Consider the following 22842-nt stretch of genomic DNA (forward strand, 5'->3'; position numbering starts at 1 on the left):
CCAGAAATCCTCACCTTTTTTGGCACTCAGATCCTTCCAATCAGATTATTTTTAATATTTTTCTCCAGATTGTCTAATTGTTTCTAATGAGAAGATTGGTTCAAAATACATATATATATATATGTGTGTATATCTATATATATCTCTATCTTTCTACCTATATCTATCTATCTATACATATATAGTCTTCCAGTACTGGACAGGGCATATTTTCGTCTGTGGTTCTCAGCTTGCAGCCTTCGCCCTGCCTCACGTACTCATGTTCATGGTGGCCTCCTGCGCTCAGAACACAGCTTTCTTGGCCACTGTCTCAGCACTGAGTAGACCCTCTCTAACTACAGCGTTATTAGTAATTTTACTCTGTTTCAGTACATTAAGAAATATCTCTGGGACAGCCCCCAGTCACTCTGAGTTATCTACCAAAACTGTCCACGTTCTCTCTCTCACTATTAATTATTGTTTATGTTTGTGGTCTAGTTATTAAATTACAAAGTTTTAAGGGGCCTGTCCCTAGACTTCCTTTTCCCAAAAATCTTTGTTATTTTTAGTGTACAGAATTACAGAATTTCAGTTTCATTCTTTTAGTGAATGATAGATAGCTAGCTAAAGATAATAATAGCAAAAATTCTTGCACATCTAAAACTGAACTTATCATTCCTTGCCACTAATCATTTCTTTCCAAATTACCTCTCCAGCCTTCTCTTTCTGCAAAAGCACTACCACCTTTACAGATTGAAAGTTACAATGCAGTTATTTTGTTTATGACATTTTTAATGTCACATACATTCTTCGAATTGCTTTTTCTTTTGTAAAATTAAGGTCGAGATAGATCAGCAGTTTTTGTACATCCGGTCCACACACTTATAGTTTCCTAAAATGTTTTAATAAATGTATTCTGCTTCCTGAGTCTCATTAGCGGGGACTATGACTTGTCTGTTTTAGAGGTGTTTTCAGGTGAAATCCTTGCATATCTCCAAAATATGCAGTTATTTGGCGACCTGCAGGATTAGCTATTTAAGAATATTTTTTGCTTTATCATTTTACCTCCTCTAAGTCGTTTGACACATTTCACCCGCCTTACATCAAAATAAAGAACTGTCGAGTAGATTCTCATTCCTCTTCTCCTATCGCCCAAATTGCCTTTCCATCATCATTTCCCTAGTTTAGATATTTTTAGTCTTCTGTCTAAACTAATCTTTTTTCTTTATATCTTCTACTTCCAAATAAGTACCACTCACAGTATCCTGCATGGTTAAGTGTCATTTAAAGACAAGTTAATTAATTCCACACACTTCACTCTGAGACAGAAACCACAATAACATTACTCTAAATTTACTTTTCTAAGCAACCCACTCATTGCATTCTTATATTTCATGTGCATTGAAACAATACTACTTGCTATTTTAAATACATGTAATATATATAAATATTTCAGTTCATTTGTACGTTAAATTATAAACCTTTGCCACAGAAGACCTATTTCTTACTGTTGAAAACTATCTATATGTCAAATAATGTTTCAGTCTGTCTTTTTAATGAAAAGTTTTATTAATCTTGTGAACCTAATGTAATTGTTTAGCCAATTAATTATACCTAGTTAATTATATGTATTCCAATTCTAGTAGTTATTAAATACAATTGCATAATATTATTATACAATTGCTTTTATTTTTTCTAATGGATATGGATGAGCATGGGTATGTCTTAGTCATATTCATATTTGCACTTTACCTAGCATTTCTCTTCCAAATAGGAGACATTCAATAAATGTTATTTGTTTGAGTTGAAATAAAAATGAAAGATAAAGTGACTGTATAAATTCTAAGAGTACTTTTCCTGACTAATTTATGGGAAAGTTAATTGAAAGAATGAGACAGATATAATTGTCAAAATATTTGTAAAGTAGATTTTTTTCCTAAATGCTCAGTCATAATTTTTATTAAATGAACAAATAATGGTCCAGGGTCAAAATTGATTTTTTTTAGTTAGAAAGAATATACCGAAAGTCATAAAAATCTAATTTTTTAGTAAATAGCAATTATGTATTGACCAAATTTTCCCTTACTGTTATGCTTATTTTTATCTGCTGATTAGCTTGAATATTTAGCATTTTTATTACTTTTCCTGTGTAGCAAGAAATGCTAAAATTAAAACTATTATTTCTTGAAATGTCATAATAAATGTAAAACCAATAGAGATCTCCAATTATCCATCGTATAGTCTTATTTTCATTTTTGATATATTTTTAAGGGAGAACAGCTTTACTAAACTTGCATGTGGAAAAGTAATATATTGTATAATCAGGGCTCTTTTAATACATGGCATGGACATGAACTGTGACACAGCTCCATCAGTCCATCTGCTTTGCGGCAGGCAGATGTAAGTCGCGTGTCACCAGTAGCATGTGATGGACATCAGCGACCTTCTACAACTCTTTCACCAGCTCTGCAACCCACTGCATGATGATGCTTATGTAGATGTGGGATGATGGTCTGTAAGTGAAATGACAGTATTGAAAACTATTTGAAATCAAGTGGTGCAAAATAAATGCATGCATCTTTTCAAAGGCAGGCAGGCTCTATCTATGCTATGTAAAGATAACAGATTTTCTGGTCAAGTAAATCAAAGAGCCAATCAAATAAGTTTAAGAAATAAAATCAGATTGTGTGAGGGAATCTGACACCTCTATAATTTCTGGGACTCTTGAACAGTGCATAGAGTCAGCATATGCTGAAAAGAACTATAAATTTGCACCTTTATAAACAAATAATTTTAATGATAATTTTCAATATGCATCAATCTATAACTTGATGTACCAAATGTTTGACCTTTTCGAGTATTGTGAATACGTGTTGACGTTTTTCCTTTATCGAAGTAAACTTACCTGCTTTTCCTTTCAGGTCTGCAAGCACTCCTCCCAGACTACCTGCAGGAGCGTTTTGTACAAGCCGCTTTGAGTTACATCGCTTGCAATTCAGAGGGAGAATTTATCTGCAAGGACAATGACTGCTGGTGTCACTGTGGTCTCAAATTTCCAGAATGTAACTGTCCCTCCATGGACATCCAAGCCATGGAAGAGAATCTTCTTCGAATAACTGAAACCTGGAAAGCCTACAACACTGACTTTGAGGAATCAGGTAAGACATATGTTTTAATATAACATTTTGAAATTATGCCCCCCGCCCCCCAAAAAAGACTATATTGAAAATATCATTTACCCATCTAGAAGAAATTGTTAAACTTGGAAGGGATTTTATTTAGTTTTTTACTATACTTTCAAATGGACATGTGTATATATATTGCTTTTATTGCTGGTTATTCAGTATTTTACTGGGAGCATATGTGGTGCTTAGTATATTGCTATGTACTGTCGGCACTGGAACTTCGTCTACTCTTGAGCTGATATATAAGTCATTTTGTACAGAAACTCCTTGCCTTTCTCCATACAAGAATTTGTCGCATGACACTTCTGATACCTCTCTGGACTTTTCTAGCGACCCCTCAGTTTTACTCGTGAGGAGAAATACAGAGAGCAGCTGGTTTATACCTCCTTTCCATTAATGTGATCTCGTGAATGTATACCTTCCCTTAATGACTTATTTTTAAATCAAATTTAGACCAGTTTTGATTTGATAGTGTTTCTGAGTTTTGATTTTTGTTATTTCTGAATGTGTACGAGTGTTTTCAGTGTTTCTCGTTGGAATCATAACCTATGATAATCTTCATTTTATAAATCATTGAACTTTAAGGAAAGATGAAGGATACCTCAACATAAAATAATATCGATAAAATCATATGCAATAATTCATAATAAAAGAATGAGAAAAATCCCCAGGGTGTGGTAACAGGAATTACATAGGATTTAGTCAAAGTGTTGGACATGGCTTACTTTTTGGATAAAAAAGGTTTTAACTGCCAATAGGTCAGATTTATATATTTGAATGTTAAATTCCTCTGGTGATTCATTTAACCGGACACTTAAAAAGTGACAACAAAATCCAGCATCCATTTACAATCAAGGCACCTAACAAACTGGGCACAGAAGCAACATATCTCAGTGATGGCCATATATGATAAGCTCACAGCCAACTTCAGATAAGAAAAAAAAAAATACAATTGATGGTTTTAGCAAAGCATCACCCTTTTGTAGAGTAGAGCCACCAAATTATAGAATAAAAGAGTAGGTGAATAGATTTGGGAAGAACTAATAAATTTAGGTTTTCTTAAGATATATTTTGATAAAAACAGTGTATAATAAATAACCTTCCTCAATTTTAACAAGCATTCTATGTATAAAAATAATTTTATTTCTGTAAACAGATAAAACTGGAATTGAAGATCCTATTCCTTTGATACTGTTAGGAAACCTAATAAATTTCTAATCTCAAAATGTCCCTTCTAATTTTCCCAATAGAATATTTAAAAAATCATGTCTTACACATCTAACATGTTCTATTCATATAAAATCATCTGATGTTTAAAATAATCATGCAGTGCAGCACTTTTAGATAAATTATAATATATAGCAGTCTCCCTCAGGTTAAAGTTCTAAAAACAATGCTAGGTTATGATAGGTTAGACCATGGAATCATCTGAGCCCCCACTCCCCCCATATTTAAGGAACTTACAGAGGAATGCCCATTTTATTTTGCCTTGAAAAATATATTTTAAAAAGGAAATCACCAAATGAGCCATTTGGGCTTTGGTTATCAGATAAATGTAGTAGATTGAATTAAGTTTACACTCCCATTGATGGAAACTAGAAAGGTTAATAATTTTTTTAAAGTTATATCTCTAAACATATAATAGATAATAAAAATAAGAAAACTAAATGGACTAGAATTTCTGACAGCAGATGTAAGCTGCAAATTCACTACTTTCCTCCCTCCTACCCTCCCTCCCTTCCTTCCTGCTTTCCTTCCTTTTCTTCTTTCTTCTTTTTACTTTTTAAATTAATTCTCTGAACATTTGCCAATTATTGGATTAATATAGAAACTGGGGAATTTGCATTTTTTCAGTCAAGGAGTGGCTGATTGACGAAAGAAAAACCAGCAAACTTTTAGTGGCTGTGTACCTGGAGTGACCAACTTCTAGACCAGTGGGCCTGAAGGTGTTTAGTTTTACCACAAGATATTTGTTGAATTTTAGATGATACTTAGATGCTAAGGAGCTACTCGAAAGCCTTTGAAAGCAAAATGAAGTTTACCACAGACTTTTAGATGCTTAAGAAAGAAAAACTCTCTAGAGGGAGGGGCTCGAAAATAAAACAGACAAGGTTTGGAAACCTTAGAGAGCGTGATGCATTGGCACTAAGTTTCCTCAACTGTTTTTCCCAGGGGCACATTTATCAAGTCTGGGCAGGGTTAGAAGCTGAGAATCTAGGATTAGCCCCTGGAAAATGTTGCTATTTCCAGGGCAGAGAACCAAATAAACAATACCCTGCCCCTCAAAAAAAAAAAAATGCAGTCATGTTCTGTTGAGTAGAGAAAATGAGGCTCAAGGTTTACCTGCACCTCTATAGTCTCCCCTTGAAAATATTCGCCTCATTTAGAATTCACCCGTGGCAGATGACTAGAGGGAGAGACTAGAAACCTATGAATGATGGAATTGATGCTTTTGCAGTGTTACAGGACTGGTGTAGCCAATGCTCACGAAGTCCTTAACAGGAGGTTCTGAAGGCACTACCCTAAGAATGGGGCGGATCAGAGATTGAGTCCTACATGATTACAGCCCAGCATTGCTGCAGCTCAAATCCTCACCTACGCGAAAGACTCGATTCTACATAGATCAACTCCCTGTCGTGTCTATTAAATATGAAGAGGGTGACCTCTTGAGGATGGAAATATTTTCTCATTCCTCTACAGTTCTTTTTAAGAATGATGGACATAAAACCCTAATTTACAACGTCTATGAGCAAACGAGACCTTATGGCCAATATCAGAGAAAAAAGAAAACAGTAGATGTAAGATGATCCAGATACTGACATTAGTAGGAAACATGATCAAATCATTATTATTAAAATGTGCAAAATTATAAAAAATAAAAATAAAGGCAAGGGAAGACAAAGTAGCTGGAGATATTGAAAAGTTCACCAGAGATTTGGGGTCTATGAAACGAACTACTCCAAAATAAAACAGTAAAGTAGAAAATGGGAAAAATCATCTGAGTCAAGTAGATAAATGCAATATAAAGGGAAAGGTTTGGATTTTCTTTTCAATAAAAAACATGTTGGTCCAGGTATAATTTCTTCATAATGGCATCTATTGTATTTAAGTGATTTGCATTTAATTTGAGGTGATCCTACTTTAATATAAATTTTACCATCTGTCATCGATCATAGAGGTTTTGTTTTTTTTTTCAATTTCACTGTATAGATAAAGAATGAACCCAAACTTTTTATTAGTTTTGTATGTGTTTAGTAAAACCACTTTCACTTTTCCACACTTGGAACTAAAGAACAGGTAAAATAATCTCGACTCCTTTTAAAACTAGTGAAATGTATGAAAGAGCATATTTGAAAGTTTTGAGAAGAGTTTTTATTTTAGAAACCTTTTTCTTTTTTTGGCCTAATAGCGATAAACAAAATATAAGAAGTAATGAGGCAGATGTTGCATTGGGGAACGATTTCTAAAACGTTCTCACCACCCACAGGCTCCTATAAGTTGATAGACTGTATTCTAAGTACTTTGATTGCAAGGAAATGCACCAATTAATTTTATTTCATCATGGCTGGGAAAGCAGCAATACTGCGTACAAGCGCATTCTTTAAATATTTCCTTGAATTTTAGGTCCAACAATAGTTATTTATGTATATTTATCTATATGAATGAAATTAAAATCCACTGATAATCTAGAGAGACAATACAAATTGGGGTGGAGTTTGAGATCATTTTCAAATGCTTAATTCAACTTAATTTGATTTTTTTTAAGTGCACATAATTAACATATCTAAGACATATTTTTATTGACATTGAGGAAAAATCTAGGAAATTCTTTCTCAAACACAAACAGCAGCATAACGTGTGGAAATGTGTGAATTGGAGTACCCACAGTAACACTATAGAATATAACAGCGGTCACAAAATCTAGGTATTGCTACAGAAACGCACAATCGAACATTCTCTGTGGAACGTGACTGAAATGACTTCGGTTTATTTTTTTTCTCATACCACTTGTTCATGCGCGTTCACTGCGCAGTCTTCTCTGTGTCCTCGCTCCAGGATTAGGCTAACAGTGCAGCCTCCATCTGGAGCCATGTGTCACCATGACAGAGGAGTACCTTGCCATACCTTGCCAGACACAGTCATTAGTGACAGAACTAGCATTCTATTTTCTGACATTTTCTCTGGCACTGCAAGTGTTTTAGTACATGATCTTCATCCCTGGTTACCACAGGCAACAGTTTTACCAGATGTTTCCCCACCGCTTAGCATGGGTTGTCATCATTCCAGCCTCTGATAAAGTGCCCTTGACACATCCACAATCCACGAAGTCATTGTCACAGCTGGAGGCTTTAGCTTTCTTCAGCGTAGCCTCTCCCTTCCATTTTCGGCCCATATCTGTGTAAGTCAAGATCAGCTTGGTACACGACAAAAACACCCGTAAAATCTTAGATACAAAGCAAGTCCTTTCTCGCTTGTGCTACATGTCCACAGCAGGTTAGCTGGAGCTTTGCACTGCATTGTCCTCACTCCTGGATTCAGGCTGAAGGGCACGCCCCCTTCTGGAGTGGTTTGGTTCTAGAGGCAGTGGAAAGAGCGAGGTAAATCATAACTGGCCCTTGTGTGAATTGCTGGGAATTCACATTACCTATGACTACATTTTATGGCGAAGCCTAATTTCAAAAGAAACAGAGAAATGCCATTTTACCATATGCTTAGATGAGAAGATGATCCAGAATATTTGCGAATAGCCAAAATGTCAGTCCCAGTTGGCTTTTCAGGTACAAGCAAGTACAAATGTATTCTACATTATCTAACCATATAATCTTAGATGGAGATACATGTCTTACTCTTGATATCTGAAATTCTACAGTCTTCTATTTTATCAGGGAAAGGAGATAAATACATTGTTACGTGAACTTTGACACATTCCATCTACTATAGCCATCACTTTGCCCAAATTAAGTAGCCAAATGTCAGATAAACCAACTTTATCAGTAACAAGGTATGTGATCATTAGCAAGTCATTCAGTGTCTTAAAACTTCAGACATCTCATTTGTCATTCAGCTACCTTATTTAGGTTAGAGGAATAAGACATACAATTCTCATGTGAAATCAACTATCACTTATAATACTGCCTACTCATGGGTAAAGCCTTTTGGCATCACATGCTTATATTTACAACATACTGTTTTATAGTGCTTGGTAATTAGAATATAAGAGTAAGGGAAAAAAAAATAAGCTTTTTATAATATCAAGTCTCAAATGGTGATTCTCAAAATATCTGTGTATGTTTTAATTCATTGTGATAATCTGCTCCTTGGCTATACTGTGATTTACAGATATCCCCAGCACCAAGGACACTATTCAGCTTCCCTACTGACATATCAAAACCAATTTGATTTTCACTGCTCTTTTTTTTTTTTTTTTTCTGATTGGCTACTGTTTCTTCTCTGATTCATCAGTGCCTGGCTGTTTCATATTTGATATATTACGAATATCACCTTTGCCATTACCAAATTTTATCCTGTACTTCAATTAATTTTTTAACATCATCTGAAATAAGATGGCTGTAGAGTGTCAAGCAGGTGTTTTATGCAACAGTTCCTGATTCAGCTCCCGAAGGCTTTCTGCCAAATGCCATCTCCCCACTCCAGTTTGCCTGATGTATTTCTGTACCTGGAGTAGCGTCATCATCCCGTCTAAAAACAGTTTGATGTTTCTCGAGGGCAGAGAACATCATATTTCTTTTTGTCATTACACAAAAACTAGTAAAGTGTGCTATATTTAGCAGACACATTGTACATCACAATATACGTTGATCGATTGATGAGTGAAATAAAATATATGTGTGGCCAGACCCTGCCCAGGCATCTGATACGATCTGCCTCACTCGCTGCCTCTTCGATTGTCACGGTAACTGCAACACCATCCGTCTTTTTAGTGGGCATATTCTAAACACCCGTTCTAAGAAACAAAAATTCTTTACCTCTGTCGTGTGTGTATATATATTAGCTTAGGGATTGTGAAGATGAAAAGCATGAACAACTGCCATACATTTCTCTTCACAATAAGATGGCAAATTATATAGATGCACCAGAAGACAATAATACGGAGCTTTTTTCATCAGTTTGAATATATTTATTATGAAGAATTCTGTGTGTGTGAGTGTGTGTATTTTCTAAATCTCTCATAGTCTGTATTTATTAGACTCATAATTTGGTCAACTATCCAATTTAGTTTAAAACAAATCATTCAAGGTTTTGATTCACTATTATAAAAATATAATAAATGACAATTTTCTTAAGTGTTTAAGGTTTGATTTCTCACATAGACATAGACTGTGGTAAAGAGAGATTAATGAATAATGCTGTGTATTCAGAGAATTTTGACTTGCTACTGTACAATTAGTTTTACAAGAAATAAGCGTGATGACTTCTGAATTGTGTGAGCTTTATGTTCCTACTTTGGTCTTTTTGTTAAAAATGGTTATTCATTTCAACTATAAACTTGAGGAAGCATTGACAAAGACTGTTAGTGAATTCATACCTTCTACAGTTACCTTATACCCGTTACATAGACTTTGCTAAAATCTTCTACTGTGGCATATTTAGTGCTTTGTGTTTAACTATTCCATTGTACAGATTTTATTTTTAAACAGCATTCTTATGACAAACAAGTAGTTATACTTATTCATTTTTAGAGAATATCCTATTTACTTTAAAAATTCATCACTTTGCTAAAGCAAATAAGTGAGCTCTTTATCTGCGTGCTAGTTAATTTTGTTGTCTTTTACATGAACTGCTTTATTGGTTACTTCACTGATAAATGATGACAGCAATATATGGAATTTTAATATGGACTTTTGGATACATATAGATAATCTAATGATAGAGCATTAGAAATTAACAAAAAGCCAAGATGTATCCTATGAAACTTTTGTTGGGTCATCAAACCTTTATATTAAATATTTAAAGTGCATAACAAAATTTCCAGATTGCTAAAGGAGATTGATGCATCATATAGTTGCTATTCATGATCTTCAGCAAATATTACTGGTTCTCATCCTTATGGGCAAGTAAGGAAATTGACCTTGAAGCATCCTTGGAGTTAGATAGAACCATGTGACTTGTTTGGATAGAGGACATGTGAGAGGAAACAAGGCTGGTCATTCTCTAGAGCAGGGGTCCTCAACCCCCAGGCCATGGACCGTTACCGGCCCTGGTCCGTGTGGCCTGTTAGGAATCGGGCCACACGGCAGGAGATGCATGGTAGGCGAGTGAGCAAAGCTTCATCTGTATTCTCAGCCGCTCCCCAGCGCCAGCATCACTGCCTCAGCTCCACCTCAGATCATCAGGCATTAGATTCTCATAGGAGCACTGGCTCCTGGTACCAAAATGGTTGGGGTCCACTGGTCCATAGTAAGTCTTTAAAAGCCAGGCACTATTGCTTAGTTTGCCTCCCCAGCCAAAGCAATTTATGATGTTCCAGATGGTGAAGACTCTGACAGCATATGCCACTGCAGTAGGACAATGGGCAGTAGAGCCTCAGCCACCGTGAGGGAGATGCGTAATTTGAGCAAGATACAGATCTTTGGTCCTGAAACTTTGCAGTATGTTGGTGGTGATTGTTCTGCTGGGAAAACAGCCTGTGTTGACTCACATATAAAAAGACTATGCTTTTATTTTACTGTTTGACCACTTGCTCTAAGAAGTCATAATCATTTGTTATATTTTTCAAATTTATTATATAATGGGTTTAACAGGAAGTATATGGACCATTAAGACACATTTTAGGTTTTCTGCCATTTACTCTTTAAATACTGCGAACTATAACATTATGACTGTATTTCATTTTCATTTTACAGATAAAAAAGCCAGGATTAACACGTTAAGTCACTTGTGCATTTTATCTAATATGAGGTAAAGCAAGAATGTATGGTTCTTTATACCAAGCTCTTTTATGAGTGAGCAGGTGCTATCATGATGCAGGGAATCCTCACCTGTACATCGCAGCTCGTATCATCTCTATTTGCATTAACTTAGGCAGTTGTTTGCTATAACCTAGAGGTTGTAAGAAGCCCCGTTTGATCAGAATTGAATACATGTAGGCGATGCACAAATAGATAGACGCACGAAATGGCACTGTCATTGTGTGTTATGCATATTTATGTGAAATATGATATTGAGAACTGCTTCTGTATGTTTTAAATTCTCCCAAATACTGACAGTAAATTTTATATTATCACCAATTGCTTATTTTATCATGGCATGATGGAAAGCTCTAGAGCTAAAAAAGATACTGTTTTTGTTTAGAGTGACTTGATCCCCACAGGGGGCCCACAGGCTTGATATCAGACTATGGTGAGGGTGCCTGTAATTACTTTTAAAGGTGGGAATCTAAGCTGTAACACTAATAAGAATAATAGTATTTATATATCTCAGACTTTAAAAAAAATATTTGTTCATTACTGTTACAGTAATTCAAGATTTTATATACACTGATACTTGCAAGTTTGTGGAGCATAGTCAGATGACTCATAACCATTATTTATTCTATTTGCAAAAGATACCTTTTTTTTTGGTTTCACCAGTGTCTCTTCCAATTCCTTCATTCTCTTATAGCGACACCTGTAGCACTCACATAGCATATGCCAGGTGGCTAAATGGCCTGTCATTGAGTCTCATTTGATTTTTGTTATCTTGCTAGTATGACTTAACAGCTAGCTGTGTAGAAGAAATCACCCTTCTGCTGGCAAAAGTCAGTGCTCCATTTAAGGAGTTGACAAAGTGTTAGTGGAAAGATCTTGAAGTTAATTGGCAGCAAAACAAATGTGTGGTGTTATGTCAGATTGTCAGGTAGCTGTGCTGTGTGAACTCTCAACAAGCATCATCCTAGGAAGGCTGACCAGAATTGCTGCACTGGCTACGCAAGATAACACACACAGAATAGCAAGATACATTTCCTCAAATGCCACCGAAGCATGAAGTCAGGCCTCTTAAAATGGGCAGGCGTTTGAGTGGCCAGTTCGTCAAACGTTCTACCTGATGAGGAATCCTCTGCTTCGTGCAATTTAGCATTGATTATTTAACTTCACTTTCCAGCGATGGGCAGCTCAGTGAGTCACAAAGCTGAAGAGTGTGTGTTTGAATGGCTGTAATTATATGATGACGCTTACGTATTTTGAAATTGCATTAATTCCTCACTTTTCTGCAAAAATGGTATGCTACTGTGTGTTAAATATATGTAACTCTAACCTCTGTCCAGTTTTCTCAGGCTTCCTCTCTATCTGAGCACAGACATCTACTCCCTCTCCCATAGGGCAGCCTTCAGGGGTTTGCATGCAACTCTCACATCCTCCCTGCAGATTTGTTCTAGCAAATTCCATGTTCCTGCTCTCTTAGGCGACCTGTATTTTTAAACCATTAATTCTCTTGGGATAATCTTGGTTTGTCAGTAATATTTAGAACTAAAGATATCACAGTGATATACATGTGGATTCATCAATTTTCAGTAAAATAATTATACTTTATTCTAGACATAACGCGGACTCAGAATTTGTTAACTTTTTGGCAACTGTGGTCATGCTGTTCATATACATTGAGTTGTGATCAAAAGTTTTTAAGTATTTTCCACATAAGCTGCTGGTAACTCAGTTCCCCCTTTACTTTTATTTTCACTTATACTTTTTTCTTAAGTAAAAGCTGGACTTCACTTTCTTTTGATATTCCTGCCATTGTTGCTCCCTTTGAGTACTCTTTGGATTCTGATTACATTCTGGGTGAAAATTGTCTTTCGCAGTTTCTTATGAATCACGGACACTTTGTTGTTCATTTGTCTATTTTAGCAGAAGAGGGTAGATAGTGGAACACTGTCATAAGCCACACTATGATGTCCCTGTCATATGCCACATTTGGGTATCCCTGCCATAAGCCACACTAGACTGTCCTTGTTATAAGCCACACTCGGGGGCCCTGGCATTTTAGAAAATGTCCATACTGGTGTTAGTAATTCGTGTGGCCCTTTGCACCTTACTCTTGGTAAATCTAAAACCACCTTCCATGGCTTCCGTAGTTCAACAGAGGATCCACTGGGTAATGTGGTGAGCCCTAATCTGGTCCTGATTTGGAAACTGCTTACTCAAGATTATTTTAGGCTATGGATTCTGTTGCTTTAAGCAATAGGTCAACTTATTCATCTAAGTACAAATATATTAGGATATCTTTTTAGCCAGATGCTATCTCCTACCTTCTCGTTCTGCTCTAAGTGATTATTGGGGAAGATGTGTGGTCAGTTTTCCTGCAGGACAGGAAACTCTCTTATCATTCCATTCTTCCGATAAGACATTGAGGCTTATGCAACTCATAACAGAGGTCCATGGTATCTCCGTGATACTAACCTGTGTTCTGGGTTTGGAAACAAAAGGTCATGAAGTAAAATGTATGGAAGTTGGAGAGGAAGGATGCATTCCTTTCTTGGCTGCAGGCCTGACCCTAAACATATCTAGAGGTATGGTAACATGTGCATAATGCCCAGAATAATCTTTCACCCAACTCCGGTTGTTCTGTCAGTCAGAGCAAGCAAGGTAGCAAATGTCCTCCAGAGCTTAGAGCTCCACATCAGCGGGGTTTCATTTGCCCTCTGCACTACACCTGTCCTCAGCTATCTCTGCCCTTCACCCATCAGAGATGCAGGCTGCCAGGACAGTCTCTCACAGGACCTCCGGCACAGTTTTTGTACGCATGATGGGCAGGGGAGGCCTCAATGAACTGTACCCTGGCTTCAAAACCTTCTGCTCAAAAGTGGGACACACCATTTATATTCACTTCTTTTTTTTGGCCAAAGTAAATTATATGGCCAGTGCTCAAGTTAATAGGGTGGGAATGTATTATTCGTCCATAAGGAAAGATATGACAAAAAAAGGGAGCAACTATGGATAAACACACATAAAACCTATCACAATGCCTATGAATTTTGATCCACCAAATTCAGCTGGTGTCTGAGTTTAAGAAGGAAAAACAACTAGCTTGAACCAAGGCATTTTTAACATCTAATAACTGATAGTTCTTAAACATTGTCATCATTCTTTTCATTTTAAGGGTGGATACCTTTTACTCTCTGTGATCTCTGTATATTGAGACTTTAGATTATTTAAATTAATGCAAGGAAAATACCAGGCTGTGAGATAGATGGCATTTTGGGATATTTGGCAGACAGACTTGGAGATCTCATAGTATCACAATCTCTCAGTGTTAAATAAACATATTAGAGATCAAACAGGATGTCCTACCCAGTTTGTGCATTCCTCCTGTGCAACACTCTGAGCACTGATGGGTGAGCTTCTAAGATGAGTAGATTCCTTGTGCTCGCCGACAACCATCACTTCTGTTTTGGGATAGCATTATACTTTTTCCCCCCTTAAATTATACATTTATCTCTCCTGGATTTCTGCCTACTCACGTCAGTTCTGAACTCTGGAACTACTCATAATGAATCCTAGTATATTTTCCATTTAGTTTTTAATGTATTCAAAGTGAAATTATTACTACCATCAAGCCTTCTTTTCACAGACTGCACAGACTTGTTGCTCCACCTTTCTTTCAAATGTATGGCTTCAGATTTCTGACTTATCCTGCTCAATACCTATTTTCAGTTTTCCACTTTGTTTTACAGACACTCCAGGTATAATCTACTGTGCCTAGAATCACAGAAATCTGCTCAGATCTTACTTATCTAAGGTTTTTTTGACTTAAAATCTTGATGAGCTCTCTTTCATCAAGGCACAATTCAGCCACTTTTTATTTCATATCAGTTTGTTTTAATTAATCTACATTTTATTTCAAATTAATACCAAATCTAAAATAATATTTGCATACCCAAACATTTTAGCATTTTAATGTTTTTTTAAAAGGACGAATTATCATATTATGTAATTAGCAATTGTATTTAAATGTCCTCAAGCCCAGGATATAATACAAAAGCCAATTTGCAATATATTATGTTATTTCTAACTGGATAGTCTTATTTCTGTGAAAAATGTTCGCCAGTATTCCAGTTCAAAGTATATTTCAAATTGCACAGCCAGAGAAGCAGCAGATCAAATGCCAATGTGTCCTTAGTTTCTATCCTTGACTTTTTTTTTCTTTCCTGGTATCTTATTTTCTGTTAAAATGCATACTTGCATTTTGAAGTTCTCAGATGAATTACAAGGTATTTACCATCAAGCAGGTCTCATAGGAGAAACTACATCTGTTCAACAATCTTTAAAACAATGCTTGAGTTTCTCAGCATTTTAAAATTCCAAGTCAGCTTTGATGATAACATTCTAGGATGTGAAAATCCTTCCCAGGAGTGGGGAGAGCTGTAGAGGAACCTAGTTAGTCGAAGTTGTAAGAAACAGAGGTTTTAAAAAGAGAAGCTCATTTGTAATATGTGTTTTTTAAAAATGGTCTTTGTTCTCTTTCATCCAGATGCCGTCTCATGTTCCTTTAGAGACTCAAACCCAGATTTAAAACAAAACAAAACAAAACCTTCTTGAATAAATACATATTCCCTTTAATGAATTACACTGCATTTAAAAGTATTAAATCCTTGTCTAACACGGCAGTTATAACTTCATTTCACATCAACACTCGAGTCTAGGCATGTGTAATAATACTCTGGGCGTGAGAGAATGGTACATAAATTTGAGTAATAGAATTTTATAGAGATTGTCCTTGTACAGAATTGAAGAGTGAATACAAGTCAATACAGGAATGTAGCCTATAAAAATTGCAGCTGCTTGCGCCTTGTTTACCATTTTAATACCTACCTATAGGGATACTGTTCACGCATTTTATAAGTAGTACTGTTTGTTGGGCAAATTTTTATCATCCTTCTCTTCCATTGTTGGATGACTACTTGATCCAAATCATAGGTATTTAGGATTTGGGATCTCTGTCAGTGCCTCAGCAGACATATTTAATTTGCTAAGACCAAGATTTACAAGTCAGCGTTTCCTGGATATCTGCAGGCTGAGAGGCGATTCAGCAATGATTTGCGGCATTTGTGCACTCAGCTCTCTCTGGGTAGAGACTAAAACATGAACCCTCTGATGTCTGAGTTTATGTTCTGTCTATTTTATGCCAATTCAGTTCTAAATTTATTGCAAGTCTAAAATCATCCCAAGATGAGATGAATAGTGTTTGAAGCCAGGCAGAAGGTACCAGGGGACTTTGGGAAGATTCACAAACAGTAGCTTTCAATTGAGGAGTAAGAACTGAGTAGCAAGGGGAGATAACATGATGAAGACCGTGCCCTTAAAGAACTTAAAATGTATCTGAGAAGACAGATTTTAACAGCTGATGTCAATATAATGGGGGCACAGGTAGGCTCTGGGTGGTATTGGTACAAGAAAGGAAAATAAAGCTTGATGTGTTGATGGGAAGTGGCGAGGAGCTTCTGGGGAAGTGAGTACTTCAGGAACACCTAGAAGGATACGTAGGCGTTAGCCAGGCCAACTCAGAGACTGCAAGATGATAGAAGAGAAGCGAAAATGGTGGAGAGAGAGAATGGCAATTTAGCCATGTGTCACATGGTGAAAGTGTTTTCTTCCCAAATTAAAAATAATGAATTTATAAAATAGATTATTCAAAAAAAAAAAAGAATAAATATGGCTAGATTTTCATTTTAGGCGAAATGTGCTTTGAGCAGAAGACCAGATTGCAGTCATCAGGAATCTGTCACTTTATTGTCTCTTCTTTGTTTTGACTCTTATCTTGGCTAGGGTTCTCCCAATTTGAGACGGAAGTAGCTACCAGCATCATCAGAATATTATCCTATCAGCTTAGCCTGAGAGAGAAAGAATATTTCTCTCCCAAAGTTATAGAAAATAGTCATGGATTAGAGCTTCACATGCACAGCCCAGAACCAATCACTGCAGTCACAGGGCCTGAGGCTGGGATGACATGATCTCGTTACCCGCGCTGTGGCATCTGTTTCTCCTCTTTTTAGCCTTAGCCTTCATGGTGGATAATGTCACATTTCAGGATTCTTCTCAACTTTATTGTACCTCCAGGGATGGTGCCTGTTTGATAACATACAATTTATCATTCTATTTATTGTAACAGTGGGTCTACTTTAGACCTAACCCTGTTCGTGTTTGTGTGAAAGAGAAATCGCAGAGCTAAGTGTCTCCAGGATTAGTTTGAGTCCATTCACGGGTTGGCCTCCTTCAGAAGTCCAGTTGTGCTCTAGGAAGACTGGTGGCTGAAATTCAATTATTGATTCTGAAACACAAAGTGCAATTTTTTTCCTGGAATTTGTCCTGAAATTCTTTGACATCTCCAGAACAAAAATAAGACAAACAAAAAAAAAAAGTTATTTTTTAACGTAGCCAGACACCCTGGGGACATGAAGCAGTAATAACCGAAGTACCTAGGCTCTTCTATGTTTATCCAGTTTCCTTTGAATGTCCCCATGTCAATGCCTAGATGTGCTTCTCTGTTGGATTTCTGCTTCAGGAAACTGCTACTATCACTTGACTGTGCAACACAAATATGCGTTTAAGCATTTCTAGGGGAAGATGTGTACTGTTTTCCAAGGCCCTATAATAGCTCGTATTAAATATTCAGAGTTAGTAAAAGTCTCTCAGTAGCCAAGCAGCTATCTCGTGTTGGACAAGCAATTTCACAGCTCAATTTATAGCACATGGAAGGCTAAATCTATGTACTTCAGCTACTGACGTACTCGACCACAGGTGGCTCGGTGATGGCAGAGGACAGGGTGCTGTTGGTAGGTGAGCGGTGGTGTTCTTAAAGGAACAGATCCTACTCTTCAGAAGATCTGTGACCGAAACTGGAAGCCAGAGCTGAGGTAACGCATTTGTGATGGATGGTGATGACTGCTTTATAGGGCTCGAGAATGTGACACTTAGAAGTCTTGGTTAGAGAATGGTCCATAAAAGTCTCCAGAGGAGAAATGAGAGCCAGGATAAGATCTAGAGCAGAAAGCTCAAGAATCCATCTTCTTGGCAATGCTCAACAATAGTGACTTGACAGGAAATGTTTTGGACTGAGGACATATGACAAATACAAAGTTATTAATGATATGTAGCTGAGCACAAGTTTCAGAATAATTGAGTAGAAGCAACAAATTTTATACACACACACACACACACACACACACACGTGTGTGTGTGTATGTGTGTGCGTGTATTTAGAACTTCAATTATAAAAAGAACCTTAGAGTGATAGATGGAGTCTGGTAAATGTTACTTGATTTAAAAAGTCACAAAGGCCTGTTGTCACACCAAAGAAAATGGAAGGATGGAGAGGAGAATGTTCATTAACCAAGAGAGGGGAGGCTTGTGGCCATGGATGAACGCAGGCATACGTGTATTTTTATATCTTTCTATGAGGCAGGAAAAAAGAATTCTTCATACATGTGATACATTGGAAAATTTAGAGTTAAACAAAAAATATCTGTCAATTTTTAAATCTTATTTCAAGAAGACTGAAAAATCAGAGCAAATCACAAGGAATATATGGCAACTTTACTGTAAAAATTAAATATTCAGTAGGATTGTAAAACTACAAGGCTGGTATTATATTTTCTTAACCGATGGAGTGACTTCAGATATTTTATATGTAAAATGTCAAATGAAATAAGGTCTGTAGAGAATATATGTAAACTATAAAATACTATGCAAAAGTTAGTTTTATTTTTTTTTAATTTTTTTATTAAGTTTATTGGGGTAACATCGGTTAACGCAATTATATAATTTTCAGGTATACATTATAATTTGATATCTGTATATTCTATTATATGTTTACCAACAAAAGTTTCAATTAGTTTTGATTGTTATATATTAATATTAATTCTGAGTATAGTTGAACCTATATGTGAAATAAATGAACATCATTTTAGCCTCAAATTTTATACATTGGAGACCTAGATGTATTTAATTGTGATTGCCCATATTTTACACATATAATGCTTTTATATGACCTATGTGGTATTGTTGCCAATATTGATTTTAGAAGGCTAACACATAAATAATAAAAGTTTGGTTTTGTTTTTAAATTGCATATTGAAAGCAAGCATGAAAAAGAAATAATTTTTGTGCCTAAAGTTCCAAGTAACCTTGTAAACATAGTTCAGCACATTGTTTTTACCCAAAGAAATGACTGGAGAGATATTTTGAATTATTTATGCTAACCATCTGTTCCTTGCATATCATATCTTCCAGAACAGACAAATCTCATGGCCTTCAGACTTTAGCTGGTAGTATTTCTAGAGGAGCAGCTGTTTTCTTATCAAAAATCCATACTGAAGCTGTTTATTCTAAATTGGTGAATTTCATTAGTATCTCTAGGGCTCTGGTTGAATTAATCTATTTAAACAGCATTCTCCTTAAAACCAGGTGCTTAAGTGGCTTATCCCGATTCTATCATTTTAACAATAGTACTTAGAAAAAAGAAAAAAAAAAAAACACTTCACATTTTCTGCTGAAACAAAATAATATGATTACATTCACTTGCTACTACTTTTTGTTATAAAAACAATATGCAGTTGTCAATATATTGTGTTCTTACAGCACCGCCTTAATCAAAGAGTGGTCTCAGCCTAAAATGTTTCAACTGGAATTAACATTTCTGCAATAATTTAATTATTGTCATTTTAAGGAGATCCATGTCAATGAAAATGTTTTCTGATCACTCTATTACTTTCCAATAGCTGCCGTAACCAATCACTACAAACTCAGTGGCTTAAGGCGACAGAAATTAAGTGTCCCACAGTTCAAAGGGCCCGAGGTAGGAAGTCAAGGTGTCAGCAGGACACACTTTCTCCAGATGCTCTAGGGGCGAACGCAGCTTTGCATTTTTCAGCTTCTGGTTGCTGCCAGTCCTTCCTGATTTATGGCCGCATTACTCCAATCTCCGCCTCTGCGGTCACTTCCCTCCTTTTGTGTGGACTCTCTCTGCCTGTCCATTATAAGATCGCTGGTGATGACCTTCAGAACCCACGTCGACAAACCAGTTCAATCACTCCATGTTGTCAAAGAAAAAAAATTGCTACAGATAAATTAAGGCAAGAGAGATTTCATGTGAGACTATTAAAAAGGAAGATAGAGATGGACCTCAGCTCTGCTTTAATGAAAGGTGGGAGGCATTTTAAGCATGGGGCGAGCTAGTAGAAAAGTACTGGGGGACAGGTGGCGGGAGGTTAGTCAATGCAATTAGGCTGTCTGTGTTTGCTATCGGCATTTAGTTAGGCTCTTACCTTCCCACAGAGAATGAGAGAAAGCGGCTCTACCTCTCTTCATGATTATATTTCAAAAGGATAGCTCCCAGGTCCTTGAGAAAGACATTCCTGGGTTGTAAACCTGTCCAGAGGTTGGGATAAGATTTACATCTCAACAGGGCAGAAAAATAATTTACACCTGCAAGTTTGTAAAGTAAATGCTCTAAGTAAAGAGAGGTTGGAGGATGCCTTAGTCCATTTGGGCTGTTATAACAAAGATGCCATAAATGGCGTGGCTTATAAACAACAGAAGTTTATTTCTCACAGTCGTGGAGGCAGAAAAGTCCAAGATCAAGGCACCAGCAGTAGTGTCTGGGGAGAGACCACTTACTCATTTGTATATAACTGTTATACAAGCAATCCCATCACCTTGGGGGTTAGGATTTCAAACCCCCATGAAAATTTCAGGGAGACACGAATAATCAGAGCATATAAGGGGCCTACATTCAGAAAGAAACCTGTCTAAAATTTAGCATGCCTGAGGGGAACACGTGGCTGTCTTGATCAATGTCAAGACCTTTAAATCAATCATATCTGCAAAAGATGCTTTTTTCAATTAAGATAACATTTGCAGGCATCGGGGATTAGTATGTGGACATCTTTTTGAAAGGACCTCAGGGGAGCGCTTGTAGAGGAAATAAAATGAATAAACTCCGTAGAAGTCTCAGCAAGAACCATTTATGGTTCCTGATCTTTGGCCCACAGTCTCAAAGATTTCATCATCCACCTTTGTGGAAAGATGTGGCCTTCATAATTATACTGTAAACTTAAAACCTTTCATTCATTCATTCATTCATTCATTCATTCATTTATCTTTCACCTTGGGTCTAAAAAAGAGTAGGTTCCACAAATATATTTGAATTTTTTTCCTTTTAAATGTTTTTAAATGGTATTCCTTTCACTTATAGACATTTATGTTGTACTCACTGGACATCTCTAATTAACTTCATGACTCGTGTATGTTTTGTACAACTACATTTTCAACTCCAAATCTTTAAATCTGAGTATTATAACCTAATAGATGGCATAATATAAATTCATGATAGTGAGAAAAACGTAGGAGACAGTTATGCATACATTATTTTCATCCATGTTGTGTCTTTGTAATCTCTGTAAGTATCACCTGCTGGAATCAGAGGGAGAGATTGCTGCCCCAGTTCACTCAACTTTCTGCCAAAGTAAACTCGACAGATCAGATGTTATTTCAGATATTCAGTGTCTTTTTCCTTCAAGTGTGAGTTTGTAATAGTTTATGAAAAAAACGTATTAAATGGCTTAGTAGTATTTTTCTGTGTCCTCTGCTAAAACTCAGAGTTCAGCTCAAAACTAGACATTATATATAAAACAAACCTGAGACTTTGAACAGATCCAGAGTGGATGGCGGACAGGCTGGGGATGATGGGGCATGAGGAACAATGCAGCCATGAGTCCTATATTTCTGTTGTTTCATTTTTTTTCTGGCATTTTTCATTTTTATAGCCTTTATCTGTCACTAACTGCTAGGTGTGCTAATTCAGGTTAAAATGAATAAAAACAAATATTGCAGACCCATTATTCCACTTCACAGAACAGAAAACTGTGGCACAGTTAGGGTACATACCCTCCCTGAGGTCACGTGATTTCTGGAGGATAGTGCAGCAGCTAAAGCTTACGTGGTCAGGCTCCAGAGTCTCTTCTGTGAGCTATTGCCCTGTACTGGAGAAGGCAGAAATTTAATTTAACAAAATCACAAACAAATCTTAGATAAGATACCCTGAGTCTTTTTCACTGTAGATCTACTTTTCTAGAAAGAGGATTCACTTTATATGCAAGACAAATTTTATCTTGTTTTCATTGAGCAATTCCATGGGGATTTTTTAATTAGATGGATGAAAACACAGGACTCTTTCTAATATTTTAAAATAAAGAAATGGAGTATGAATAAGTACCATTTTTGCCAGCGACAGAGGGTGGGTCGACGGGTGTGGACAAAAAAGAATTGCTTAAACTTGGGTTGTCATAGCTATTCAGCAACCTGGGAATATCGCTTTTAGGATTACAAACAGTCTCTGGGAGTTCTCAATATAATTATGTTTTCTTTATTATTTTGCAAGAGTGTTAATTGCCTACTAGTAATTAACTTCCCATGTGACTGTCAGGAAATGTAATCAATAGGAAGAGCCGAGGGACCAAGCTGTCATGGTTTCTGTGACCAATATCCTCTTCTCACCCCTAGCAAGGTGTTTCTGTTTTAATAAGATGAACAGGTGCGCACATACGAGATTACTCCAGAAAGCCACCAGCTAAATCAGTTCATCTCATGGCTCTGAAATGAAAATGTAGCCAATCAGAACTTTGAAATATAATTGCCTCATTTTCAAACTTAAATACATTATGTGCCTCCTGCTAGTGTTGCAC

General features: G+C 36.5%; 1 protein-coding gene across 2 annotated transcripts in view; it reads left to right on the plus strand.

The window, feature by feature from the left end:
* BRINP3 (BMP/retinoic acid inducible neural specific 3) overlaps positions 1-22842 on the plus strand; it is a 245387-nt gene that overhangs the window by 157804 nt on the left and 64741 nt on the right. For both annotated transcript variants that reach the window (XM_006916221.2, XM_006916222.1), the window contains one exon: positions 2901-3137. In XM_006916221.2, the coding sequence (XP_006916283.1) occupies positions 2901-3137 (237 nt within the window). The remainder of the gene's footprint in view (positions 1-2900; positions 3138-22842) is intronic.

The sequence above is a fragment of the Pteropus alecto genome, unplaced genomic scaffold (genome assembly GCF_000325575.1).
Source record: "Pteropus alecto unplaced genomic scaffold, ASM32557v1 scaffold65, whole genome shotgun sequence".
Lineage (NCBI taxonomy): Eukaryota > Metazoa > Chordata > Mammalia > Chiroptera > Pteropodidae > Pteropus > Pteropus alecto.